The 12052-nt window shown below is 52.1% G+C and overlaps 1 protein-coding gene across 4 annotated transcripts; it reads left to right on the top strand.

The window, feature by feature from the left end:
- The first annotated feature begins 4647 nt into the window (after positions 1-4647).
- Positions 4648-11528, top strand: LOC104142741 (flavin-containing monooxygenase 1-like). 4 transcript variants are annotated; one of them, XM_068951930.1, is made up of 9 exons: positions 4648-5047; positions 6160-6298; positions 6457-6645; positions 6720-6882; positions 7419-7561; positions 7922-8121; positions 8703-9058; positions 9904-9976; positions 11136-11528. In XM_068951930.1, exons 1-9 carry the CDS (start codon positions 4749-4751, stop codon positions 11476-11478), a joined length of 1905 nt encoding a protein of 634 aa, XP_068808031.1. In that variant the 5' UTR covers positions 4648-4748; the 3' UTR covers positions 11479-11528. The 4 variants fall into 4 exon arrangements, with proteins under 4 accessions (XP_068808031.1, XP_068808034.1, XP_068808032.1 ...); XM_068951933.1 differs by having other exon boundaries at positions 4888-5047; positions 5869-6298; XM_068951931.1 differs by having other exon boundaries at positions 4895-5047; positions 5679-6298.
- The last annotated feature ends 524 nt before the right edge of the window (positions 11529-12052 follow it).

Below are 12052 nucleotides of genomic sequence, written 5' to 3' on the forward strand. Positions count from 1 at the left end.
CCCTGTGGACTGGCTCAGTGCTGGCCAGCAGCCTGCTAAGCCCCCACCTCCCTCGTTCGGCAACACTGGACTCGTGTCCTGTCTCCCAATACATCCTAGTGGGGCAGCACCTTCCCACAAGCTGCACTCGGTGGCTGGCGTGGCTAAATCACTGGTTCACCCGGAAGGCAACCAGTGCCCGTGGCAGGGGCAGCGGGGAGTTCCTGCTGCTGAACGCAGCATCCCGTGGGTAACTGTGGTCAAAAACTGGGCAGAGCACCCAGGAGCCCTGGGCTAGCAGAGAGACAAGGGAGCGCCTGCGCATTAGAGGCAAATTGGTGACTCTGGGCAGCTTTCCTAGCCCAAACCTTTAGTATTTTGGAAAACTCACAGGATTGCATGAGGAAGTAGATTAAACACAGCTGTTTGTCTCAGGCTAGGCAGCAGGAAAAGGATAAAATAGGACCCCAAGCTAGAAATGGATCACTTTAACGTGCCCCCATTTTTGCTTTACCTTGACCAGAGCTTATTTCCCAACAATAGTTTGGTGCGGAGGGGAGGAGCAGGGCAGTTGCAGGGTCTGAATTTCCTCCCTGAAATAGATGGATGCAGTAGCAGATCCTACTTGCTTGAAAAGCAGCAGAGCCGGGCACCTGTGCGGCTGGCCTCCGTGGCAGTGTCTGCTCCCTGGGCACTTCCCTGGGCTGACCACCAGGATGCTCTCCCCTCAAAATGTGTCCTGGTGCATGGACTGCCTGCTGTGCAAGTGCTGGTCTCGAAGCCTCCCAAAGCCTTGCGTGGGAAGAAAGGGGCTCAGGCAAGCATATTTCCCAAGATTAACTTCACCAGAGCTGGGGATAGCTCCTAAATATTACATTTATGCAAAAAGAGAAATTCAGTGGGACCTTTTGGGTACCTCTTGTTCCCTCTGTGAAGCGGTTGGGTGTTTTCCAGTGAGGATGTAGGCCTCACTGTGGTCCTCGGTTAGTTTTTATTTGTGTGATCTATTCATTTACCAATTCCCTTGAGTAAAGAAAGAATTAATGATCATTGGCAGTGGACCAAGGCAATGCTCTGGCTTGAAGGCCTTTTCCAGCCCTGCAAACGTAGAAAAGCCACTGACACGCTCTCTCCTCTCTGCTCCGCACAGGCCATCTCTGGAGAAAAGCTAGAAAGGCCAATCCTGGCTTTTCCTGTGGATCACAGCAGGGGCAGGGATCCCATCCCCTGCCATGCCAGCAGCAGAAGTGAGTAAAGCAACCAGAATTTCAGTGCATGTTTACAATGGCTTTCCAGTGCCCTAGGCAGGTGCGTGCGTGTGCATAATTACAGTAACTACACCCCTGCTATCACACTGTACATCTCCAGTAGTACTTTAATGTTCTGTATACCTGCTCTGTGCCATTGTAGGAGTTTTCATGGAGGGGAAGCCCCACAGGTCTGAGACAGATTACACAAAAGTGAATTTTAATCCCCAGGCATTGAGCGTTTGGACATGCTCCTACCACTGCCCCATGCAGCATAACTAATCGCATCCCTTCCTGTACCTCCGGACAGGCTCTGCACCTTAAAAATCCCTTATGGCACAACCAAAAACCAAGCTTTTAAACCCCACAAGGGAATCTCTAAGGGACTGCCTGGCTAACGCTGGTCTCTAGGGTGCAGTAAGGAGGAGGGTAGCAAGCGTGGCTTGCCCCTAAATCTCTCTGCCTGCCCGTGCCACCAAAAGAGATTCAGGTTAACTGTCTGCCTTTCCCTCTCTCAACTCCCAAAAAGCATTTCAGAAACTCCTGAAGAGACTGAATTCCCCATCAGGGTGGCTAGAGCCATGGGCTGGATTCACTGCTGCTGCAGGCAGCTGCAATGTCACCCAAGGCACCTGGGCTGCAGTGAAGGGATCGGTCCCCATTTCTATGCCAGTGGCTTTCCCACACCAAAACAGAACTTGTTTTAGATAATTCCCTGAGCTGACCTCCCAAAAGCACTCGCGCTGCCCCCAGGAAGCTCCCCTCAGCTGCGGCAGGCCTGCGTGAGGGCAGGACTCTCTCACTGCGTGAGATGCTTCGATGCCTGTTGGCAAACCCAGGGAAGCAGGCACATGTAAAGAACAAAGTATTTTTCTTCAAGGATTTCCTCCTCTTTTTGCCAAGGGCCAGAAAGCATCTATGCAGGGGCAAGGTTTTCTGTGCCTGGGAAAGAGCTCATCCTCCAGGGAGGAGAGAGAAGGCGGTTTGGGATCACAGGGTCTTCGGCACAGAGAGCCATTCTGGTCACCAGATGGCACTGGGGCAGGCTGGAGCTTTTGGCTGTAGATGGTACTTGGGTACCTGCTGACCACAGCAGGAGTTTGCTGCCCGGGCACTTGGGAAAACCCTGCCGTAGCTCTGTCTGCCATGCACATGCAGAAAAAGCTCTCTAAATCCTGTTCCTTGTCCGTGGCTGGGATTCGTTAGTGCTCTCGTGGGGTAGTAACCAAATGGGCTGTTAAGGAGAAGGATATGGTTCCTTTACCCTTGTGCTGGGAGAGCTTACGGTGCCACCTGCCCTCCTTGACCGGCTCTGAGCAACGCCGCAGCATCGGGAAGGCAAGTCCTGTCCCCTCGCATGCTGCAGGAGACGAGCAGTTCTTTCTTTGTTCCCTTTCTATTCCTAGTGCTTGTTTTTTTTGTTCACCCTGGGATGAAGTTACAGCTTTGCTTTTCTCCCACAGGGATTTGAATCAATTAAGCGTATTACTACCTGGCAGGTGTCCTCCGTCTCTGTCAGCAAGAAGTAGGTTCGGGGAGAGAAAAAGAGCAGGTATTTCCTTGTCCTCTCACACACCCCTGCTGGGAGGAGGAAGGACACCCATGTCGCTGTCTTGCTACCGAGTGTGGCTAGGAGACACTGGCCACCTCCGTTATAGTAAAGCAGCTGAGAAGGTGCCAGATCCAGCTTTTCAAAGGGGGCCTGCTGCACAGACGAACTGGATGTGGCTAAACCCCAATGCCAGAGCAGGACGGGGAGCCAGCAGGACCTTCTCACACCAGCCCAAAGGGACTTCCAGCAGCACTGAGCTCCCCAGGGGTTTGCTGCACTTCTCAGCACGTTCCCTGGGCCTCCCAGAAGGTGCTGGTGCCACTGGGTGCAGATGTCCCTGTGCAGATGTGCCTGGCCCTGCTACTGCAACCAAGCCGGACTTGCCCATTTTCCCAGGTAGGGAACAAGCTCTCCCCCATTGCAGAGCAGGGACACAGCCTTGGTGCTAACCACGGGCACAGCCTTCATGCTGCTGGCAACCCCACTCGCCCTGCGGTGCCAGCAGCCCCAATGGCCTCGCAAAGCAGGTGGGCTCCAGCCCTTCAGCCAGGCAGCCTTTGGGGACCCCCACACTGATCACAGCCACGTGCCGCCCCACAAGCTCCGCCTGCAGAGAGCAAAGCTGCGCCCAGCACGCAAACCTCAGGTAGGAGTCTGCTGTGCTTGCATACCTTTGTACAACTATTAATTCCTCTTTTGGCTTTAAGGCCAGTTTTCATGTTTTGTTCGAATGATGGGGTCCACCTCAAAGTTTAGTAGGCTTTTGCTGGGGATTGTTACCCTCACTGTTACCAATGTGCATCATATTTCTACTGCTAGTTTCGGCTTCCAGTTACAGGCACATCTTGGGCTGGTGTCTGCAGAATTAAAAGCACACTGTGAAAGTTGGCTTTTCCTAGCGTTGGTCATCTTATGCTGTAGTAAAGGTTGAACATCTCCGATGAAATACAGAGGCTGGAACTGCTTTATTTACCACCCTCTGCTTCCCAGAGCTGGTTTTGTTTTCTCTCCTTTGCAGCTTCCTCAGTTATTCAAGCATCCTTCTTAAGGAGCTGATATGAAGTATGGGTGTATCATCCCAAGAGCACGTTCTCCAGGGGGGAATGCAACACCTTGATGGGGCTGGCACCTTTCATCTTGTACCCTGGTCTTACACTGCACAGTCTAACACGAGGTTTCAACCTTGCACTCACGCTGGGATCTGGCAGTCAGTGAGATATTTGCCACAAGTCCATGGCAAAAGCATTGCAAAGTCTCTCTCTGAATGCTGTGTTGCTAAAGGCATGGCCCTCTGCCGACCTCTCCCCATGGACTCTGTGTCCATCTGTATTCATTTGCAGGGATTTAATACTTTCTCTTAAATCATTCCTAACTATATTGAGTAGCTGGGGGTAAAGGCTCCTCTTAAGTCACCCTTGCCCACTTTCTTTCTATGATAGTTCACTTTTGGGGCATGTCTTGCTGTGTGCTACATTCTGCATTGATATTTCTTCCTTCATTTCCAGTTTTGTTGTATTTATGACGTTGCTACACATCTGTTTGGCTGTTTCGGTTACTCCCTGCTCATGCAGGGAGCCGCTGGCCCGAAGGAGATCTTTCCCTGCTAACAGCACGGACGGCTGCAGGCACGTCCATCCCTGTGTGTGTGCGGTGGACCTCGTGGAGGAGGGAGTGGGGACAGCTGCCCTCACAGCCCTCTGCGTATGCTGGTGCAGGCTGGCCGTGACACTCTGGGGGCAAAGTCCTGCTGAAACCCTCCTGCCTGTTAGCTGCTTCAGTTACCTTTTTGGTAGGCAGCCAACAGGCAAGTGAAAACAACCCCAAAAAGTCTCTGGTTTCACTAAGCTTCCTACAAAGTGAGTGCTGGAGGGTAGCCAGCCCATGGGCTCAGGAGCCCTTAGGGCCACCGTGAGCCGTGGTTTGCTGTCCCTGCACATGCAGCTCTAGTTTTCTTGCAGAGGAAAAACGCTATGATCCTTTTTACTGAGTCACCTGCAGCCGTCGTGGTCGTCGGCTTTGTCCCAGCTCGCGTTTCGCTGCTCTCGCGCGGTGACAGATGTTGGCCCATGCGCAGCACAGCTGCCCCCGTCCAGCCGCTCCTCCCACAGCAAACTCCGGTTGTGCAAGAGCCACGGGGCGGCTGCTCAGCAAGGGAGCTGCCCTCTTCCCCTGCATCCGCAAGTGCTCCGCATGTCGCCTATAAATCCCACGCAGGTCCACTGGGAAACGCTCTCGGAGAGACGGCACGCGTGGCAGGCAAGGCTGGGAGGTAAGGCAGGAGCCAGCGCCCACGTCCCCTGTCGAGGATGCCATTAAGGGGCGTGCGGCGTTAGCTCTGCACGGGTGGGAGGCCGAGAGGTGTTTGCATCCCTCGCGTTCGGTAAGAAACCCGCCGCCACACAGCGAGCGCCCCAAACGTGCTCCACGGGCGTCCAGCGGGCCCGCCGGGGGTTGGTGAGCAAAGCCCGGGGTGATCCTGCAACGTCAGGCCGGGGGCCAGTCCGAGAGCAAAGAGGAGGATAAATGCTGACGATTGGTATCTCCAGCCTGATCGTGCCCATGGTTTGATTCATGTCAGAGACTTTCGAGGTTAATTGTGACAACCCCTCGGGTGAGAAAGCACGGCAGCAGCGTGCACAGGGTTAGCTGAAACCGTGTTTCCTCGACATCATTTCTAGCTTCTTGGCAGAAGGGTAGGAAATTAAGCTCTGTGTGTAGCTACGTTAGTAGTGTAACTGCATTCCTACTCTGCAAAAGAAAACAGCAAAAAAAAAAAAAGGCAAAACAAAAACCAGCAAAATAATGAGTAGCTTAAATTAGCACTTAAGAACTAAAAATCAAATTTTCATTTCGAATCTGGAAAGCAAAGTACTCTTCTGGTGTTGACTTTCTCCTGAAAGGTGAAATCGTTCGTGGGGAATTCGACGCTGGAGAGAAAGAGTTGTGTCCAACCCCATTCATTTTTCTGTTGAATTTCCCCCTCCGCCCCGTCCCTGGTGAACACGCAGTTGTCTTCTGCTGGGGCGCAGGAGACAGTGGCGCTGCGTAAAGTTGCAATACGTGATTTTTTTTTTCCTTTTTTTTGGAAAGGCGTTACGGCATTGGCAGGTCTCCAAAGATGAAAATATAAACATTTGCATGACTGATAAGGAGAGTTCAAACACAGCTGTCAACCAAAATTGGCAGCAATTCGTGGCTTAACTACGTCTTTACCAAGCAGCTCTCGGGGGCAAGCGCAGGACTCTGCAGCCTGGTGTCTTTTGGGGGTGTTTTTTTTTTTCTAATCGCTCTCCATCGTTGGTGATTCAAAACAAAAAACAACGGTGCCGGCCGGCTGCGGGGGATCTGGCGGCGGCTGACCCCCTGCTGCCCTCCTCGCAGCGACGCCGCGGCCATGCGGGTGGCGATCGTCGGCGCCGGCGTTAGCGGCTTGTGCGCCCTCAAGTGCTGCCTGGACGAGGGGCTGGAGCCCACCTGCTTCGAGAGGAGCCAGGACATCGGCGGGCTCTGGCGGTACACGGTGGGTGGCCGGCGGCGCAGGGCTGGCGGGGGGACGGGAGGACATGGTGGATGGGGAAGTGCATGGGGGGGGGGGGTGAGACCTGCCCCTTCCCCTCCCAAGCCCCCCAAAACCGGGTGCAGGGAGCGGGGCCGGGCTGACGGCGCCGGTGGTGCCAGGAGCGCATCGAGGATGGTCGGCCCAGCCTCTACGCCTCGGTGGTCAGCAACACCTCCAAGGAGATGTCGGCCTTCTCGGACTTCCCCTACCCGGAGGACTTCCCGGTGTTCCTGCCCCACGCTCGCCTCCTGGAGTACCTCCGGCGCTACGCGGAGCGCTTCGGCCTGCGGCAGCACATCCGCTTCGGGGTGAGTGAGGGGGCAGGCGGCCCGCGGGGGGCACCCGCGCCGCCGGCTGACTCCCGCCCGGCTCCGCTTTGCAGACGGCCGTCGTCAGCGTCCGCAGGCGCCCCGACTTCGCCGCCACGGGCCAGTGGGACGTCGTCGCCGAGGCGGACGGGACGCGGGCGTCGCACGTCTTTGACGCCGTGATGGTTTGCAGCGGCAACTTCTGGGAGCCTTCCCTCCCGCTGCACTGCTTTCCCGGTACGGGGCGCCTGCTGCTCGCCGTTAGGGCCTCCCGCGTGTTTTGGGGAGAAGGATTAGAGATGCCTGATGAAACTGCTTTGTCTCTTGTGTACTCGGCTCCCGCTCTCGCAACCGCTGGCGCAAACAGCGATAAGCGCTTGTGCCTCAGCAGCCCCTTCTGCGGGTGCTGATGGCTTTAGAGGCAGGATGACGGCGCCCTCCGGCTCGGAGAAGCTGTTGGCACAGTGTATGGGACGGGACAGTTGGAAGGCCCCAAGGAGCTGGGGATTTCTTTGTTCTGTTACCACAGAGAGGTCATTTTGGGGGTTGATATGTCAGATTTTTCAAAGCCTAGACCTTATTTTGGAGTGGAAATGCTGGTTCTGTGCATGTAGGATGGACAGCTGGACTTCTCTGTGTCCCTGGTGGCCATTAATAGGAATTCCTTGCTCTTGCCATCTGGATTGTTTCTATAGCACTTGTCCCTATGAAAACTGCAAATACCGATGTGTGCTTGCTAAAGTAATTAAGAGATTTTTTTCCTTTTCCCCAAGGCATCGAGAGATTTCAAGGCCAGTACTTTCACAGCAGGCAGTATAAACATCCAGACATGTTTCAGGGGAAAAGAGTCCTCGTGGTCGGCATGGGAAACTCGGGAGTGGACATTGCCGTGGAGGCCAGCCGTGTAGCTGCAAAGGTACTGGTGCCAGCTGCTTTGGGGTGTAAGGGGAAGGTAACGTTGGCTTTACTGTGCACTGTTTTGCAAGCCATCAGTGCAGGAGAAGTAAGCTGGGAACCTCTCTTTGAATTCTGCCCTGCACAGTGTCCAAACAGTATTTCTGGGTCTGTATTTCTCTGTTGGAAACCTTCCCTGAAAGAAAGGTGATTGCTCTCTTCTCTCGTTTCACCTTGATCTTCTGCTACCAGCAGATCTTAAAGATGCTGTCGCAGGTTTTTCGTTGTTTAGCTGTTTGTGCTGTGCTTTGTCTGGGGTTACTTTATAAAGGCAAAGAAACAAATTCATCGTCTGAATTCTTGATTCTGTGTTATCTCCCAGGTGATGATTTGCACTGGCCGAGGTGCCTGGTTGATCAGCCGCGTATTTGACCATGGCTACCCATGGGACATGGTTTTCAACACTCGCTTTATGAACATGATTAGGAACAGCCTCCCAGGAGCCCTCACACGGGGCTTGATTAGCTACCGGGTGAACCAGTGGTTTAAGCATGAAAACTATGGCATTCAGCCAGAGAAGAGGTACTTCTCAAGTGGCTTCCCTTCAGTGTGGTCTCAGGGGAGTTGTGTTGCAGGGGGATGGAGAGCTCCCTCTGCTCCTTTCCAGAGCCAGACTAGCACAGGCACGAAAGCTGCAAATGTGGGAACATGCAGACTGACCCCAGACTACAGTGCTGGGCACGACCCCTGGAAGGGGTTTCCTGGCCCAGCTGGAGAAGGTGAGCTCTAGCCCTCTTAGGTGGTCAGAGAAAGAGCGCTCCAGGAACAGCCAGAGGGTTTTTTCCCAAGAGGTTCCCCAGGAAAAAAAAAGGAGGAAAGAGGTTTAAAGCATGGATCAATTCTGAAAAGAGTAGGTTTAAAGAATAATGGGATGAACGGAGGAAGAACACAGGAGACATCCACATGAGTAACTTGGGCTGTGGGACAGGCTGACATTATCGAAAGGCTGAAATGCTCTAGTATTTGGAGAGGAGGGAGGTAGCACGGTTTGCCTTGGAGCAAATGAGGTTGTGGGGCTGGAGAGCCCAGGGTCGGGGTAAATGGTACACAGCAGAGCTTGTTCATGGTCTCCCAGCGTTCAGAGCCTCTCGGTCTCTCTGCAGCTGCGTGGTACGCGAGCCTGTGCTGAACGACGACCTGCCAAGCTACATCATCACGGGGAAGATCACCATAAAGCCAAGCGTGAAGGAGTTCAAGGAAAACTCGGTCATTTTCTACAACTGCCCTGAAGAGGAGCCTATTGATATTGTTGTTTTCTGCACGGGCTACAATGTCTCTTTCTCGTTCCTTGAAGAAGCAGATATCAAGGTGGAAAACAAGCATGCGTCCCTCTACAAATACGTGTTCCCGACTCATTTGCAGAAGCCCACCCTGGCTGTCCTTGGGCTGATCAAGCCACTCGGAGCAATCATGCCTGTGACAGAGATGCAAGCTCGCTGGGTGACCCGTGTCTTCAAAGGTAGGAGAGTTAACATGAGCTCTCCTTTGCACCAAAATGCACTTTAGACTGGGCACATCTTTTCCCCCGCATGCACCGAGAAGGACTTCTGTCCATGGGGCCATCACAGCTAATAGTTCACTTCACAGTGGATGAGGGACTGTTTCTAGGGCTTAAACTAAGCTCTTCCCAAGTTATTTCACTTCAGCTAAGCTACAGCAATACGATTGCACGCTTGGTCCAAGCTGCATGCAAGTTCATGGGATCTACCTTAAATTGCTGTTGTTGCCTGCTAAGCTAATGCTTTATAATCTGTCTGCTGGAAGCCGGGAGCGTGTACTCAGTTACTTACCGTGACTCAGCTGATGTATAGTCACTTATCTGAATCCCTGAACTGGCAATCTCAATTAGGTTGCCCAAGAAAATATTTTGTCGCTTAAATACCTCAGAGCTCAGAGATGAATGACGTTTTTAAGAAGTTTTTAAAAAAAAAAAAATACAAAACCAAACACATTCCCACTGGACTGGTGCACAGGGTGCTGCAGCAATGATCTTCCACAGAGTGCCGAAAAGTGCTGGGATTCCTCTTAGGGACAGTGCTCTGGGGCTTGTGCAGCCCGTCTCACCCCACATCATCACCCAATGCCCTGACAGCACTAACCTGTAAGACTAGGAGAAAGCACTAGTGAATTTGTACAAACGTGCAGAGCTGGTCCCAGGCAGAATTCTCCACTGCTGAGCTAAATCAGAGAGATCAAGTATTCCTGCCCTTCTGGGGAAGGGCTTCCCATATTTTGCATCATTAAATGAGTTCACAAGTCTCCCCAGAAGTTAGACTTTGCAAGGTGCTCTCCTCTGTTTTCTAGACTTGTGTCAGCTGCCTCCTCGGTCTACTATGGAGAATGAAGTAATGGAGAAGAAGAAAAACAAAGTCCGATGGTAAGCAAGTCCTCACAGCCCCAAAGGTCTTCTGGTGGACTGAAAAGCCCCTGGAGTTTTGGAGGCAGCAATACACAGGCTCAAAAACTCTGCGGCTGTTCCCTATATTTAAAGTGGAGGCAAGCTGGGCACCCCCAGATCCAGCCAGTGTTTTACTAGCTTGCACTGAAGAGATTTGATGAAACCTTTAAATTTGACACCTACATTTTGCATGTTGGTGTTGAGAAGCTGTTAATTCAGGGCAGTCAAGACTAAAGCCTTCTTGGAGAGTTGAGAAAGTATCCCATGAACCGTAGGGACTGAGGGACAAATGATAGAGAAATTAAAGGTGGTAAAGGCAAGGTAATTCAGCAGGAAAAAATTAACCTGAGCTGTATGCACATAATAAATTAAGTCTCGCGTCTCAAGAAAGAGAACTCGATCATTGTGGATAGGTCTGTAAACACATGTAGTTCATAGGCAATCAAAAAATCAACTCAAAGGCTAATTATTAGGAAACGAATGAGATGAAACTATGAAATAAGGTGATATATTAATCCATCATTCACCTCAATCACTATAGTAGAAAAGATACAGAATAGTGAAATAGAGAATTCCCACCAATTGCACAGAATAACTTCTGTACAGTATAAGACTAAACAGGCATGGCTGTTTCCAGCCAGACAAAGGTAGGACATGAAGCTGTGACTTTTGCAGAGACAGTGAATGGGAAGCAATTCTCCATATATTTTCACAAAATTCAGTGGAAATGAATTTGAGGCAAACTAAAGGTTGCCACCTTTTTCACACAGCATACACTTTCACTGCAGAGAGGAAAGGAAAAACTAGCAAAAACTGATTTGACAAAGTCGTGTGGAAAAAGGTGAACGTGAGTGTCCAGATGCTACCGCTGGGCTGTGAAGCGAGTGACTGAACGATGCATGCTAGGAAGATGTACGTTGAGGACCAGGACCACTTTATAGAAGCTGTTTGTTTTGGGCAAGATTTGGGCCTGGACAGCCCCTGATTCGCGCTCTTCATGCCCAGTCTTTTACTAAGAGGACACCAGTTGTGTTCAAATGTAATAATAATGCAAATGAAGAGTACCTGACTTCCATTCCCTCTGCCAACCCTGCTGACACCGGTCTCTCCCGCACCTCCTTTTCTCTGATGCATTAAGGTTCGGCCTGTCCTTCGATGAAGTCCTCAAAGTCGATTGCCTGGTGTACATGGACGAGATTGCCTCCTTCATTGGCGTGAAGCCCAGCGTGCTGGCGCTGCTCTTCAGAGACCCCAAGCTGGCCCTCTCTATATTCTTCGGCCCCTGCACCCCCTACCAGTTCCGGCTGCGAGGTCCTGGGCACTGGGATGGGGCACGACAGGCCATTCTCACCCAGTGGGACCGGATTCTGAAGCCAACGAGAACGCGAGTCACCAGTAGCTCTTCCAGCGTCGCGCCTTCTTTCCTTGCTGTGTTTGCATTTCTCCTGCTCATGGCAGCAGTGTTTTTTGGTTTCCAGTAGCCCTGTTGTGATTAAAAACCCTGGTTTTTGTCCTGGGGAATGTAATCATAGATCATAGACAGCTCTGTAGGGTGTCAGGGGCACAGCACTCATGGGACAGGACAAAAGGGCTTTCAACAGATAAGGAGAACAAGTTTAAAATTTTAACCCATAGCACTAAACTTGCTCTCTCCTCTAGCTACATCTTTGCAGGCCTGCTTAGCTGATGAAGCTGGTGACGCCAGCCTCCCACCAGCATTTTTCACCCCTGTGCTCCTCTCTGACCTGCTGGCATCACTGCTGGTGCGATCACTGCTCACTAACTCACTCTACAAAACACATCTGCATGGCTCCAGCTAAGCTCCTCGTCCAGACCAGACTGGCCAACAGGCAGATGGGATGCGACCCACAAGAACTGCTTTGGTTGTTGAACCCACAGCCAGAAAGGAAAACAGGTGCCCAGACCTGCCACAAATCACCCAGGAATTGGTGTCTCTCAAAGAGAGGCTTTAGTCCAGCAAGAAGCTACTTGGGCTGGTTACGCAGGTCAGACGGTCCCTTCTTAGGGCCTTAGAGCTTACGAGCCAAAAGACCT

Source organism: Struthio camelus, chromosome 8 (assembly GCF_040807025.1).
Source record: "Struthio camelus isolate bStrCam1 chromosome 8, bStrCam1.hap1, whole genome shotgun sequence".
NCBI lineage: Eukaryota > Metazoa > Chordata > Aves > Struthioniformes > Struthionidae > Struthio > Struthio camelus.

Bases quoted from the DNA above. Each gene is read 5' to 3' on its own strand.
- LOC104142741 (XM_068951930.1), top strand. From the start codon at position 4,749: ATGATCCTTTTTACTGAGTCACCTGCAGCCGTCGTGGTCGTCGGCTTT. The intron at 5,048-6,159 runs GTAAGGCAGGAG...CCCTCCTCGCAG, and splicing joins GTGGCAGGCAAGGCTGGGAG to CGACGCCGCGGCCATGCGGG. The intron at 8,122-8,702 runs GTACTTCTCAAG...GTCTCTCTGCAG, and splicing joins GGCATTCAGCCAGAGAAGAG to CTGCGTGGTACGCGAGCCTG.